The 16,148-nt window shown below is 35.6% G+C and overlaps 1 protein-coding gene across 6 annotated transcripts in view; it reads left to right on the top strand.

The window, feature by feature from the left end:
- Positions 1-16,148, top strand: part of LOC122689688 (probable ATP-dependent RNA helicase DDX4) — an 83,997-nt gene that overhangs the window by 28,383 nt on the left and 39,466 nt on the right. For 5 of the 6 annotated variants that reach the window (XM_043896331.1, XM_043896335.1, XM_043896333.1 and 2 more), the window contains exons 4-7: positions 4,983-5,060; positions 7,929-8,006; positions 9,897-9,947; positions 13,421-13,480. In XM_043896331.1, coding sequence (XP_043752266.1) covers positions 4,983-5,060; positions 7,929-8,006; positions 9,897-9,947; positions 13,421-13,480 — 267 coding nt within the window. The remainder of the gene's footprint in view (positions 1-4,982; positions 5,061-7,928; positions 8,007-9,896; positions 9,948-13,420; positions 13,481-16,148) is intronic. The other variant, XM_043896334.1, reaches the window with a different exon arrangement.

Consider the following 16,148-nt stretch of genomic DNA (forward strand, 5'->3'; position numbering starts at 1 on the left):
TTCTTTATAGCCCAACTGTCATATCCCTACATGACTGCTGGAAAAACCATAGCTTTGAGTAGATGGACTTTTGTTAGCAAAGTAATGTATCTGCTTTTTAATATGCTGTTGAGGTTGGTCATGACTTTTCTTCCAAGGAGTAAGAGTCTTTTAATTTCATGGCTGCAGTCACCATCTGCCGTGATTTTGGAGCCCCCCCAGATATGTCTCTCAGTGTTTCCATTATTTCCCCATCTATTTGCCGTGAAGTGATGGGACTGGATGCAATGATCTTCATTTTCTGAATGTTGACTTTTAAGGCCACTTTTTCACTGTCCTCTTTGACCCTCATCAAGAGTCTCTTTAGTTCTTCTTTGCTTCCTACCATAAGTGTGGTGTCATCGGCATAGCTGAGATTATTGATATAACTCCTGGAAATCTTAATTCTAGCTTGTGATTCCTCCAGCCCAGCATTTTGCATGATGTAGTCTGCATATAAGTTAAACAAGCAGGGTGACAATATACAGCCTTGACCTACTCCTTTTCCTATTTGGAACCAGTCTTTTGTTCCATGTCCAGTTCTATCTGTTGATTCTTGACCTGCATACAAATTTCTCAGGAGACAGGTGAGGTGGTTTGGTATTCCCATCTCATTAAGAATTCTTCATAGTTTGTTGAGGTCTAAACAGTCAAATGCTTTGGTGTAGTCAATAAAGCAGAAGTAGATGTTTTTCTGGAGTACATGATTTTTCAATGATCCAGTGAATATTGGCAATTTGATCTTTGATTCCTCTGCTTTTTCTAAATCCAGCCTGAATATCTGTAAGTTCACAGTTCATGTACTGTTGAAGCATGCTTGGAGAATTTTGAAGGTTACTTTGCTAGCATGTGAGATGAGTGCAATTGTGGGGTAGTTTGAACATTCTTTGGCATTGCCTTTCTTTGGGATTGGAATGAAAACTGACCTCTTCCAGTCCTGTGGCCACTGGCTGAGTCTTCCAAATTTGCTGGCGTGTTGAGTGCAGCACTTCCACAGCATCGTCTTTTAGGATTTGAAATAGCTCAATTGGAATTCCATCTCCTCCACTAGCTTTGTTCATAGTGGTGCTTCATAAGGCCCATTTGACTTCACATTCCAGGATGTCTGCCTCTAGGTGAGTGATCACACCATCATGGTTATCTGGGTCATGAAGATCGTTTTTGGATAGTTCTGTGTATTTGCCACCTCTTCTTAATATCTTCTGCTTCTGTTAGGTCCATACCATTTCTGTCCTTAATTGTGCCCATCTTTGCATGAAATGTTCCCTTAGTATCACTCATTTTCTTGAAGCGATCTCTAGTCTTTCCCACTCTATTGTTTTGCTCTATTTCTTTGCACTGATCACTGAGGGAGGTTTTCTTATCTCTCTTTGCTATTCTTTGGAACTCTGCATTCACATGGGTATATCTTTCCTTTTCTCCTTTTCCTTTCACTTCTCTTCTTTTCTCAGCTATTTGTAAGGCCACCTAAGACAACCATTTTGCCTTTTTGCATTTCTTTTTCTTGGGGATGGTCTTGATCACTGCCCTCTGTACTGTGTCATGAACCTCCATCCATAGTTCTTCAGGCACTCTATCATATCTAATCTCTTGAATCTGGTTCTCACTTCCATTGTATAATTGTAAGGGATTTGATTTAGGTCATACCTGAAGGATGTAGTGATTTTTCCCTGCTTTGTTCAGTTTCAGTCTGAATTTGCAATAAGGAGTTTATGATCTGAGCCACAGTCAGCTCCCGGTCTTGTGTTTGCTGACTGTATAGAGTTCTCCATGATTTCTCTGCAAAGAATATGATATTTTATATACTTATATGTTTTTGTATTTATATATAATTAAGTATTTAAATATAATTTTTAATATAAAATATTTATATAAATTTATATGCTCCTATATTGAGAGTGTATGTGTCATTGAGAGTAATATCCTCTTCTTGTATTGATTCGTCTGTCATTATATAGTGTCTTTCTTTAGCCTTTTTATGGCTTTTGTTTGGAAGTCTGTTTTGTTTATAGGAGTGTTGCATCCCCCACTTTATTGTCATTTTCATTTGCATGAAATACCTTTTTCCATCTCCCCACTTTGAGTCCTTTGTGCTGGAGTGGGTCATTGGTTTCTTAAAGAACTTAGTTTTGGCTTTATTGAGCCACTATTATATGTTTGTTTCCTCTTTCATTATTTTTTGTTGTTAACATTTTTAAAAGATTTATTTAGTTGTATTTATTTACGGCTGTACTGGGTCTTAATTGCTCTGCACAGGCCTTCTCCACTTGTGGTGAGTGGGGGCTACTCTCTAGTTGCAGTGCATGGGCCTCTCATTCCACTGGTTTCTCTTGTTGTGGACCACAGACTCTAGGTTGCATGGGCTTCAGTATTTGCAACTCATGGGCTCTGGAGCACTGGTTCAGTAGTTGTGGCACACAGGCTTAGTTGTCCCATCGCATGTGGGACCTTCCTGAACTACGGATTGAACCTGTGTCTCCTTCATTGGTGGGTTCTTTACCACTGAGCCACCAGGGAGGCCTGCTTTTACCACCATTTTTCTCCTTTACTCTTCTGTGATTTGTTGTTTTTCTAATGTTCTTACTAGTTGAGATGGATGTTTACCTCATTAATTTTCAGTTCTTATTGTATAAAAATGTAATTTCTGATATGTGTCATTTTATCATACAATTCTAAGTATTTCTAAAGTTCCATTGTAATTTTTTTCCTTTGAACTGTTTTGATAGAAGTGTTTCCAAATGTAAGAGAATTTTAAAATTGTATAATTGAGTTACTCGATCATTAGTTGTCAGTGTATAATAGTGATTTGCTATTTTTATAGATTATACACCATACAAAGTTAGTGTAACATACTGACTATATTCCTTGTGCTGTATATTGCATCCCTGTAGCTTATTTATTTTATAACTAGTAGTTTGTGCCTCTTACCTCCCCTTCACCTATTTCATACCTCCCTCACTCTTCTCCCATGTGGCAAACCACTAGTTTGTTTTCTATATCTGTTCATCTTATCTGTTTTTGTGTATTTGTTGACTTGTTTTATTTTTTGGATTCCACTTATAAGCAAAAATATACAGTATTTGTCTTCTAGCAATTTTTAATTTGATTGCATTGCAATTAGAGAGTTTTGTGTATGTGATAACTGATTTTTGAAATTGTTGAATTTACATTTTGGCCTTCCATGTGGTCAGTTTTTATGAACATTCTATTGTTGAAGAAAGTCACCAGTTTAATGTTTTTAGTTCTGTGAATATTTACAGTGTTCTGTGGATGATTGTAATTTGTCTGTTCTCCTTTCACTCTTTTTCTTGGCTGTTATAGACAGTGCTTATCAAAACATTTTTATGTGTATCTGTGTTACCATGTGAGTATATCCACAGGAAAAAGTATACTAGTATATTTTCAAAAAGTATTTTCCTTTAAAATTAGGATCAAGGTGGATCTAGTTTATAGTTTCAATGTTGTATCTGATTCGTGCTTATTTCCTTACGTCCTTGACTAGTCTTGGCATTTAAAACAATATTTATTGGAATATAGTTGCTTTACAATGTTGTGTTAGCTTCTATTGTACAGCAAAGTGAATCAGTAATATATATATTTCCACTTGTTTAGATTTCCTTCCATCGAGCAATGAATAAAGTTCCCTGTGCTATACAGTAGGATTTTCATTAGTTATCTATTTTGCACATAGCATCAATAGTGTATATACGTGAATTACAGTCTCGCAGTTCATCCTTCCCCCAAGCCCCTGCCTCTTGATATTCTTAGATTTGTTCTCTATGTTTGTGTCTCTGTTTCTGCTTTGCAGATAGGTTCATCTGTACCATTTTTCTAGATTCCACATTTATACATTAATATATGATATTTGTTTTTATGACTTTCTTCATTCTGTATGACAGTCTCTAGGTATATCCATGTCTCTACAGGTGACCCAATTTAATTCCTTTTCATGGCCAAGGAATATTCCATTGTCTGTGTGTACCACACCTTCTTTATTCATTTCCTCTGTTGATGGAAATTTTGCTTGCTTCCCTGTCCTGGCTTTTGTAGATAGTGCTGCAGTGAACATTGGAGTACATGTGTCATTTTGAATTACGTTTTTCTCTGGGTATATGCCCAGTGTTGGGATTGCTGGGTCATAGGGTCCTTCTGTTTTTAGTAGTTTTTAGGAACCTCCGTATTGTTCTCCATAGTGGCTGTATCAATTTACCTTCGCACCAGCAGTGGAAGAGGGTCTCTTTTCTCCACACTCTCTCCAGCATTTGTTGTTTGTACACTTTTTGATGTTGGCCATCCTGACTTGTGTGAGGTGATAACTCATTGTAGTTTTGATTAGCATTTCTCTAATAATTAGTGATGTTGAGCATCTTTTCATGTGTGTGTTGGTCACCTGTATGTCTTCTTTGGAGAAATGTCTGGTCTTCTGGTGGTAGTTTAGTCACTAAGTCATGTCGGAGTCATGTCCAACTCTTGCAACCTCATGGGCTGTGGCCTGCCAGGCTCTTCTGTCCATGGTATTCTCCAGGCAAGAATACTGGAATAGGTGGCTGTTTCTTTCTTCAGAGGATCTTCCCAACCCAAAGATCTAACCTAGGTCTTGTGGATTACAGGCAGATTCTTTACCGACTTAGCTATGAGGAAAGCCCCATTAAGGTCTTCTACTAGATTCATATTAGCAAACTGTTTCCAGTCAGTCATGGTTGGGAAAAGTTATATTCTTCTTTTGATTTTCAGTGTCTTTAATTATGAGTGGGAGTTAGTCAGCGTTTTTTTTTTTTTTTTCATTTGGAGGACTACCTATTCTTATTCATCGCCCATTTTTCTACTAGGCTACTCATCTTTCTTACTGCTATGTAAAATTCCTCCTATGCCGTGTGGATGGCACATTTAGATGGTTTAAAGCTTACTTACCACCAGGATACTTTTTTGTTATTTTGACTTGCTTCAAATGTTATTTACTTTAGAAATGGGTGATGGATCGTCTCGAAGAGATCATTTCATGAGAAGTGGATTTGCCTCTGGGAGGAGTTTGGGAAACAGAGGTAAGTATCTTTCTTTAATCATCTGTTTTAATAGGTGAATAGTGGAATGAATAGAGGCTTTTATGGCTGTTTAGTGCAAGGTTAAATCCGATATAACTTAGTGTAGACTTGGTTGGGATGATGATTTTTTTTTAATACCAGTATTCTTTTCACTGTTTTACATTTTAAGATAGTAGGAAATAGTTGAATTGATTAGATGGGTAGATTGGTTAAAGAGAGTTGCTTCCCAGAGCTGCTTCTTGATGTGTTGATGGTTATTGTTCCCATTGGCATGGGAGGAATGGGAGAAACTCCAGAGACTAGAGTGTGAAGGCCCTTTTTCTTAAGTTTTATGTTTCTCAAGAAAAGGCAGTATGTGAAACAGTTTTGTTAGCTCACTAGTTTTAAGAGGTTGTTTTCCCAAAATTGAAAGTTTTTATTGTCACTTTCAGAACAACCAGCACTAGATGTGACAGAGAATGACACAGCAAAATAGTTTCCTCCTTTCCATTTTTAGATTTGTTATTAAACTGCTGAAAATATTGTGCACTGTGTTTTATTATAGTGCAACAAAATACTATTAGAACCTCAAATGGTCATATGGATTTTTAAATAAATTTCTCTTATGGGGCCCTAAGCTAGGGTTAATAGTTTTAAATATACATGACACTTATTCTTGAATTTATTAAATGTTAGTTTTTGAAAAACTTTGGTATTTGTATATATTTTTATTCATTGGAAACTGAATGTTGTTATATGATATTTCATTTGCTACTTAGAAAACTTAATTTTTTAATATACAGATAACATAAGTGTGAATTTTATGTTTTGACATATTTCTTCTACTAATGAAATTTGTTGAAGATGCATATATTTATTTTTTATCTTTAAGCCTACATATTAAGTGAGAGGCAGTAATGTTTTGGACCATGTAGTTGTGCTTAGAGATTCAAGTGTGGATTTTGTTTGCTACTACTAGGAAATAACAAATAGCTTAATATGACACTCAGGGAGCTACTTAATATTTGGATATATTTTAAAATCCTAATTTAGAATGATATTTTTTGATGCAGACTTCTAAACATTGTTGACTAGAGCCTTTTTAAATGAGAAAACCATCACTGAGATTTTACTATGAATTGTTAATTCAATATGTTGTAGATTTAAATACAGTAAATTTCTGATCAAAACTGTGAATATTGATACTTTAAAAGTTATCTTTGAAAAAATCTGAAAAAGAATGAATATATGTATATGTAAACTGAATCACTTTGTATACCTGAAACTAACACAGAATTGTAAATTAACTATACTCTGATAATATTTAAGAAAAAAAAAGTACTCTTTAATACTGCATATAATCCTGGAAATTTATAGAAGAACCACACCTTTCCCAAATGATTCAGTTTACCATTCTAGTTTGTTTCAATCTTTATGGTATTTTTTCTCACAACTTGGATATATCTAGTAACATGGTTTTAAAATTGACTTTTAATTACCTAAAATGTATATTGGTTGGCTTTTTATCTTCTGTGAGATATGGCCTAAAAAGCCTTATCTTCCTAAATCACATGGTTTTTTAGAATCTGATAAAAATGCTGATAGTTGCATATACACAGTTTTGCATGTGGCATTAGGAGTTTCACAGATCTCTTAGCTCCTCTGTATTAGGATATTATAGATGTAGGGAAGACAATTTGTGAAAATCACAAGATTATGATAATTATCCCAATGATAGTTTAAAGTGGCTATTTGTGATGTTTGGGGTGCTTAAGTTTATGTTTTAAATAACTGTGCTGCTTGCCATAGAAACTCTGCCCTCAAAATTCTTAATTTCGTGGTAGAGAAGCACATGGAAAGAAATATTGCTTAAAAAGAGATACACATAGTATGCTGTGGGAATGTGATTGATGAATTGATTACAGATGGAGGACTGAAGGAGGACTTCACAGGAGAGGTGGGTTTTGACTCAGGCTTTTGAAGAGTGAAAAGAATTTTGCTAGGAAAAATAGGAAAGCAAGGAATGTCATGCTGAAGGAATAGCATGTAGGAAATAGAAGATATTAGAAGTTCACAGCGTGGAGTATGGAAAGTTGTTTTATGAATTAAAATGTTGGGTGTTCAGAGTTGTATAGTGGAATATAAAACTAAGAAGGTTGATATGGGGAAATACTATGGAGGAGTGGGAGGTAAAGGGAAGTGGTATTGTTAGCATTTTTTCGTTATTATATTAGCTCCATCTTAACTCTAATTTTAAAAAGTAGATTGAGTGTGATTTAAGTACTAGGAAAATGAATAGGGACTTCCCTGATGGTCCAGTGACTTAAGCCTCTTATGCAGCCAATACCAGGGGCCCTGCTTTGATCCTTGGTCAGGGAACTAGATCCTACATGCTGCAACTAAGAGTTCTCATGATGCAGCTAAGACCTGGTGCAGCCAAATAAATAATAAATATTTTTTAAAAATGAATAAATAATGAATAAAAATAGGACAAGAGTATAGAATTTTCATTAGCAGTGACTTTCACATAGAGGTATAATGTAAATAGCTGGATCTGTCAGGGTGAGGTTTCAATATATAGAAAATGAGAGTTGAATTGAATAGAGTTCAATTGTAGAATTGAATTTCTTGGTTAAAGTTCTCTAGTAGAATAGCAAGTAGTTGAGAGCTGTATTTCAGCAGTAGTATATTTACGTTTTTACTTTGGTATAATGTAAGAATTTTTTTAAAAAGAAGTTGCAGGTATATTTTAATTTCATAAGTTCCTGTAATACTCTCTCCTCATCCTTGGAAGTTCCCTTACCACACAGATTCATTTAATTCCTAGTTATTGATGACACACTTGATTTTATACTTTAAAAAGTTTTAATTGTATCTGAACCTTTTCAGATCCTGGTGAGTCTAATAAAAGAGAAAATACGTCCAGAGTGGGTGGTTTTGGAGTTGGAAAGAGTTTTGGAAACAGAGGTAATCTGCTTATGATGTCTTTCAATGGAAACTTAAGTGATACCTTACAGTCATTGAGTTCTGTTTCCTTATAACATACATAGGAAGTGTGTGCCTTTCCCAAGAGTTCATGGAGATCACAAGGGAGTGCTATCACTTTCCTAATCATAGTTCAGAGCAGCACTTTATGCTGCTTTGGATGTGTTTGCTATTCTACTTAGTTTTCTTGTTTTCCTTTTTAATAGCCATGCTACTTGTTGCAGCATCTCATCAAATTGATTTACCCCACAGGTGAACCCCACCTCTTTTCTCCTGTACTCACGAGTTCCTTGCCCTGCTCCTGCAGCAAGAGATCTATCTTAAACTTCCAGGGGGTGAATCTGAGTTTCCATCTTTACTTGAACAAAGAACCAGTGGTGGTGGTTTAGTCGCTAAGCTGTGTCTGACTCTTGCGACCCCGTGGACTGGAGCCTGCCAGGCTCCTCTGTCCAAGTTGTGTCTGACTCTTGCGACCCCGTGGACTGTAGCCTGCCAGACTCCTCTGTCCCTGGGATTCTCCAGGCAAGAATACTGGAATGGGTTGTCATTTCCTTCTCCAAAAGAACCAGTAGAAGTTTTGAATTTGTGTTTTGTGTTTTGTGTCTAAAAAAATTTAAAAACTATAAAGTAGAATTTATGTAGAGTTTGAGATCAAAACCGATAGTACATAGATGGAAGACTTCTCAAGCATTTTGGAGACTCAGCACTTGACTTTTCTGGGAAAGGTATATGGAGGGGAAGGGGCAATTGTAGAGGGTAGTCGAGTGTAATCTTTTTCTGAACCAACTTCAAAACTTGCAAGTATTTAAATAAATAAAATAACCAAAAAATCTGTTTTGTTATATATACTGTTTTTGTAGGGACTATCTTTATTTTGAAATTATATATCTGCTTAAGGAAAAAGTGTTATCCATTCATATATAGAGGCCATATGTGGCCTGATACTTACTTTTTAATATGCTAATTGTGTATTAAATGTCTCTGGAGTTTAATGCTGGGACATGAGATTTTGTTGAGCCTGAGATATTAAATGACTTGATATGTAGACACTTTGCATATAAACTTAATGTCTCTCAAACAGTAATTGATTGGTCTCTGTACTATTGAAGCCATAATTTAATATATTTTATTATTTGAATTAGATCATGATTGAGAGTCATTGCATATTGACATTTAATTTTAAGTTACATTATCTGAGTAACTTGTAGTTACTCAGGTACCAAAAAGATCATTTTATTAAAACTCATATATTAAAAATGTATGAAATATTACTGATAGATGCTTTTAAAGTGAATTTTAGAGCCACATCTATATTTTCCAGAGATGCATAGATCTAGACACAAGGTCTTATTAAATGAGAAACTTGAAAGCAGAGTTTGGTGAAAGATTGTTTTTAAAATTTTATAAACAGAGGTTGGTAGAATTTCCTTGATACTGAGAAGGGAAAAATGATATGATATTGGATTGTAATTTAGTTGTCCTCCATCAGATGAAAGTATAATTTATAAAATTAAAAATTTGATATTTTGAATAGAAAGTACATAGTGGTTATAGTGAGATACACACACACATACCATGTTTCACTCATGTACATATGGAGGAATATGTAACATTTCAGGTAGTATAAGATTGGCTGGTATTTTAATCTTAATAAAGTGACACAAGGCAGAAGTTGTCATACAATGCATATGCATTCTAATTCACTATTTTTATATATAGTCGTGTGTAATTTATACAGTTTTAAAGGGACATCATAACTAGCAGTCCCTGTAAGGTGTTTCTCTTTCTTCTGCAGAAGAAATTGGTTTTTGGTCACTTGATTTAGGTAGTTGTTTTCCGAAATTTACAAATTTAATTTTATGTTTCGTGTAGGTTTTTCAAATAACAAGTTTGAAGAAGGTGATAGCTCTGATTTCTGGAGAGGTAAGTTCACTGTTTTTCGTAGTGACTTAAGAATTTAGTGTCTAGAATCCATGCTAAGGAGGAAATAAAATTATCTTGGTCTGTTCCAATTCTGATTTATTTAAACACGGTTTTATAAGGCACCTATCAGTCAGTTCAGTCGCCCAGTCGTGTCCGACTCTTTGCGACCCCATGAACTGCAGCACGCAGGGCTTTCCTGTCCATCACCAACTCCCGGAACTTGCTCAAACTCATTTCCATCCAGTCGGTGATGCTATCCAACCGTCTCATCCTCTGTCGTCCCCTTCTCCTCCTGCCTTCAATCTTTCTCAGCATCAGGGTCTTTTCTAATGAGTCAATTCTTTGGCGTCAGGTGGCCAAAGTATTGGAGCTTCAGCTTCAGCGTCAGTCCTTCCAATGAATATTCAGGACTGATTTCCTTTAGGATTGACTAGTTTGGTCTCCCTGCAGTCCAAGGGACTCAAGAGTCTTCTCCAGTACCACAGTTTGAAAGCATCTTTGATGCTCAGCTTTCCTTATGGTCCAACTCACATTCATACATGACTAGTGGAAAAACCATTGCTTTGACTAGATGGACCTTTGTTGGCAAGGTAATGTGTCTGCTTTTTAATGTGCTGTCTAGGTTGGTCATAGCTTTTCTTCCAAGGAGCAAGCGTCTTTTAATTTCATGGCTGCAGTCACCATCTGCAGTGATTTTGGAGCCCAAGAAAATAAAGTCAGCCACTGTTTCCATTGTTTCCCTGTCTGTTTGCCATGAAGTGATGGGACCAGATACCATGATCTTTGTTTTTTGAATATTGAGTTTTCAGCCAGCTTTTTCACTCTCTTTCACTTTTATCAAGAGGCTCTTTAGTTCCTCTTGGCTTTCTGCCATAAGGGTGGCATCATCTGCATATCTGATATTATTGATACTGTGTCTCCCAGCTGTCTTGATTCCAGCTTGTGCTTCATCCGTGACTTCTCTTGGCCAGAATACTGGAGTGGTTAGCCGTTCCCTTCTCCAGAGGATCTTCCCAACCCAGGTCTCCCACATTGCAGGTGAATTGTTTACCAGTTGAGCCACCACAGAAGCCCCAAAGCAGTATCAGTTCAGTTCAGTTCAGTCGCTCAGTTGTGTCTGACTCTTTGTGACCAAAGTAGGATAGGCAGAGCCTTAACCAAGAATTCAGCCTTCTTCATCTGGGCTGTTGTCATCTATCTTAACTAATCTATGCAGGACAACTTTTGAATGCTGTGTTGCCTTAAGAAAAAGAGGATAGTAGAGCAAGTCAGGAAGCAAAATTTCACTTTCATATATAAATACAATTTGGGGCATGTAGGTCCTTATTCAGACTCAAATAAGTATTTCCAGTGGAAAAGGATTTGAGACTGGATCATTGCTGAAATCAAAGACATTTATGTAAAAGTACTGACACTCTGGTTTGGAGGAATACAGAAAATGGTGAGGATATTGTTAGCAGAAGATAGACTTAAATAATTAATAATACTTTCCCAAGAGAACCTGATTGAGGAGGTTTGAGTGAGGCCCTGGATCCTGTATTTAAAAGCCTCCCTGATGACTGATGCCTCTTTGATTTGGTAACCACTGATCTATGGAGTCTTTATAACTTAAAAAGCAGGGTTTGCTATCATGATAGAAGCTTTTTTTCTCTGCACACAGATATATAGTGTATTTTGTGGTTATTTTTCCTGTATCTTGTGTCCCTTAGCTGGTACAGTATAGCAAGAAGGAGCTCAGATTTTGGAATCAGACACCTGGGGTTTGAGACCCAGATCCTTCTCTTCCTGTCAGTTGTATTATCTTAAAAAAACATGTTTAACTTTGTATTTCTTTTTCTCTGTTTATAAATTGAGGATAATACCCACCTCATAATGTTTTTGTGAAGATTTAAAAAGTTAAAATAGAATTCACTTAGAAGAGTGTCAGACAGATACTGAGTTTTATGTGTTATTATTACATTAGTTTTCTATAATTAATAGATTATAACTAATCTTGGGCTCATTATCTCATTTTTGTTTGTGCTTAGCTTTATTTTTAAGTCTACAGAGATAATTTGTTTTTAAATAACTTTTTATTTTGAAATCGTTTGACTCAAGAAGTTTCAAAAATAGTACAGAAGATTTCCTTCACCTTGCCTCTAATGTAATTGTACTCCTCACCCAACTTCTCCTAATGTCATTAGCCTATTTTAATTCCCAATGTGGTCAAAATAACTAAGTTTGTTTTAGGAGAACAGTTGGCCAAAGGTTATGTGAGGTGTCTTTCTCCTTGTCGGGTCCCAAATTAATTCATAGGTTTTCTTTCATATATGGCAATAAATGTTAGCTACCATCATCATTATTCCAGATGATGATGAATTATTATATCATCAACTAATAATTCCATTATTCCAGATTTTTCTAAGAATCTTTCCAGAATTCATTCTTTCCTCTTCAACTCCCTTGTATGAAATCTTGCTTCTGAGAAGGTTGTCTTGATGTTAAATGACTCTTCAGGAGTATTGTCAATTGTTGATATCATCTCAAATAGGAGCCTGCAACAAGACCTGTGGGTCATTGTTTACTATAAATCAATATTAATTGAGTAGATTAGTACTTTTGTATATAAACAACTGATCGCTTTTTATCTGGTTAGCCACATATGTCGTTAACTGGGATCTAAAGTTCTCCGGTACCAAATGTTGGTGATATGTACAAAGATTCCTTGAAACCATCTTGGTATTTTCCAAATATGGCTTTATTGGGATCTTCTAGAAAGCTTAAAGGTATTACTGAACGTTATATCAATAATGTATAATTTTTTAATTTAGAAAAATTGTTCATTCCTTGATGTCACTCTGCACATTCAAAATAAATATCTCTAGGGTGGGTTCTGATAATTTATTTTTAACCAACTTTCCTGATAATTTTTAGTCATCCTTCAGTGTAGTGATCCTCATACTACTATGCAGAAACTCTGATAATGTTACTTAATAATGTTACTAAGAACAGAAAGCCAGGATATCCCCAAATGCTTCCATTAGGATGGATGGGGGAAACTTTGCATATATTAAAAAAACAGTAATGTCTCAGGTTTATTAAGAAAGGCAATTTACAGAAATAATGATGACATTAAAAATATAATAGTTATGCATTTCTGAGATCCGATTGACTACTCAGATGTTCAGATATTTCTGAAACTGTTTCATGACATTTATGAAATTTGTATTTTTTGGTTGTGCTTAGAACATGACAGATACATGCTAAACATTTAGTATTTAAGTATATTAGGTGAGTTTTAAAAAGAACTGACTGAATAATGTGTTTGTATTTTGTTGTTATTTTAAAATTTAAAATTTTGTTCACATGCTAACTTATGAATATATTTATTTTTTCTTGGTAATTTCTCGTGACAATACTATTTAGATACTACAATAATATAAATACTGCAGTGATTACTTAGATGCTATTCACATGTTAAATTTTTATCCAAGAGTCTAGTAATGACTGTGAAGATAATCAAACACGGAACAGAGTGTTTTCCAAGAGAGGCGGTAAGGACCATGTTTTGGAACAACTTGTACTTAAGACAGAAGTTAAACTGAAAAATTGATTTTGGAAGAGCTGAAAGAAAAATTCTGGTGGTGAAAACCTTTCAAGAAAAATACTTTGGCATATCCTTTATGCTGTTAATATTTGAGTTAATATTCAGTAGGTGTCTCTCCTTCTGTCACTGGATTTGTCTTTTCCTAAGACCTCTAGAGTGTTCTATGAAGTACAACAGGCGGGACTGTGTGAATCTTGGTCAGTCACGGTATAGATAACCTGGGATGTCTTTGTCTCTGGGTAGGAACACTGGAGATATGGGGGAAGGGAGAAATTGTAGATTAATTACCATACTTGCTAATCCTGCCTCTACTTGAGGTGAGATGGTATAAAAATTATCGTGCTCAGTTCTGGATTATCTATAGGCAGACATGTTAAACTAGCAACAATACCCACGAAAAACCACAGTGAACTTATAAAATTGCTATAAGTGTGCAAATATATTTATGATAGAACTTTAGTTTTTGCTGCAACTTGGGGAGGTCCTTTTCCCTTGCCTATTAGATGATTGGCTGATTGACTAGACCATTGACTAGCAGGCCTTCCTAGTGAAGCTGAGACTTGCTGTGGATTTCACTGTAGCCTTGGTTGAGTTGTGAGGGGGGTAGGAATTTGGTGGTGAATGAGGGATGGCTTATTTATCTCCTAAGTTGAGTCTTTAATGGCAATTGCAGGGGTGCCTGCAGTGATGGGGCAGACATTTAGCTAAGAAACAGACTCCTCTTTTAGCATTGCTCTCCTTCCCCCTTTAACAAGCAGTTTTGACACAAATGTTCCTAAAACATAGCTCTTATTTAAAATGTTTGATTTTCTGCAGAACAGTGCCTGGCTTTCTTACTATTTAGTTTTCTTTAAATCATTTTAATTCATATTTAAGTGAAGGAGTGAAAAGCCAGTTGTAGCCCTTTGTGCTTGATCCTGGCTTATTGACTAGTGTAGGTTGACTAGTAGGGTGTCCCTGATTGCTATTTTCTTTAGATGTATACGTTTGAAGGTAGAAAATTTGTGTGTGACACGGTGGTCACTCAGTAAATACAGAGGTGTGTGTAAATAGAACCGTATCTAAGTTTATGTTGAAGTATGATGTCATACAGGAACAGGTAGGTGCATATGTCATAAATGTATGCAGCTCAGTGATTTTTCAGTAACTGAAAACACCTGGGTTCTGTGTGTTCCCAAGCACCCAGATCAGGAGTAGAAGTTACTAGGTCCTCAAAAACCCCTTTCATGCTCATTTTTAGTCACTAGCACTGCCCTTCTAGTTAATCTCTATTCTGACTTGTAGCAGCATAAATTTTTAAAAATTTTGTACTTAATATAAATAGAATCACATAGTATGTAATCTTTTTGTATCTGTCTTCCTCTTAATGTAGTTGTGAGACTGTCTTATTGTTGGTTGCAGTTGAAGATCATTATTGCTGTATAGTGTTCTTTTGTTCTCCTGCTAATGATGGGTAGTTTGATTTTGTAAATATGAAGAGTTTTGGACTATTCTGAAACTGCTTCTCTGAACATTCAAGTACATTTCTTTTGGTGACGCTTGCTAGTGTTTGTCTTTTTGACTGTAGTCATTGTAATGGATAAAAAGTGGTATCTCATGATTTTTATGATTGACATATAGTTGATGTATAATATTATGTAAATTACAGGTATCAAAACATAGTGATTCATACTTTTAAAGGTTATACTCCATTTATAGTTGTTATGAAACGTTGGCTGTATCCCCTGAATTGCACAACATATCCTTGTATCATTGTGATTTTGATCTGCATTTCCTGGTGACTGTGATGTTGAGCAGCTCTCCCTGTGTATATTGGTCATTTGTATATATTCTTTGAAGAAATGTAATTCATATCCTTTGCCCATTTAAAAAAATCAGGGTTATTTATCTTTTTGTTTTAAGAATTCTTTATGTATTCTTGATACAAGGGCTAACAGAAACATGATTTGCAAATATTTTCTCCCTTTCAGTGGTTGTTTTTTAAACTTTCTTGATGGTATCCTTTGAAGCACAAAGTTTTAAATTTTGATGCAATCCAGTATTTTTGTTTTTGTCGCTTTTTCTCTTGATATCATGTAGAAAACCCTTGCCTGTTCGTAGGTCATGCAGGTTTTCACTTCTTTCCTTCTAAGAATTTTATAGTTTTCACACTGCTCTTACATTTAAGGTCTTTGAGTTCATTTTTGTATATGGTGTGGAATAAGGGTCCAACTTAATTCTTTGGCGTGTGACCAGTTGTCCCTGTACCATTTGTTCATGTTTTACATTGACATGTATAGGTCTGGAGCTCTTGAAATATATCCAACTCGCAGTTTATTAAGCTTCTTAGATGTTTGTTGCTTCAGTCGTGTCTGACTCTTTGTGACCTTATGGACTGTGGCGCGGCATTCTCCTTTATCCATGGGAATTTTGCCAGCAAGAATACTGGAGTGGGTTGCCATGCTCTCCTCTAGGGAATCTTCCAGACCCAGGGATGGAACCTGCGTCTCCTCAGTTCTTTATTGCTGAGCCACCAGGGAAGCCCTCTTCGATGTGTAGATTAATATTTTTCATTAAATTTCAAATTTTTTCTGTTTTTATTATGGTAAAATAACTTAGCATAAAGTTTGTCATTT

The sequence above is a fragment of the Cervus elaphus genome, chromosome X (assembly GCF_910594005.1).
Source record: "Cervus elaphus chromosome X, mCerEla1.1, whole genome shotgun sequence".
Lineage (NCBI taxonomy): Eukaryota > Metazoa > Chordata > Mammalia > Artiodactyla > Cervidae > Cervus > Cervus elaphus.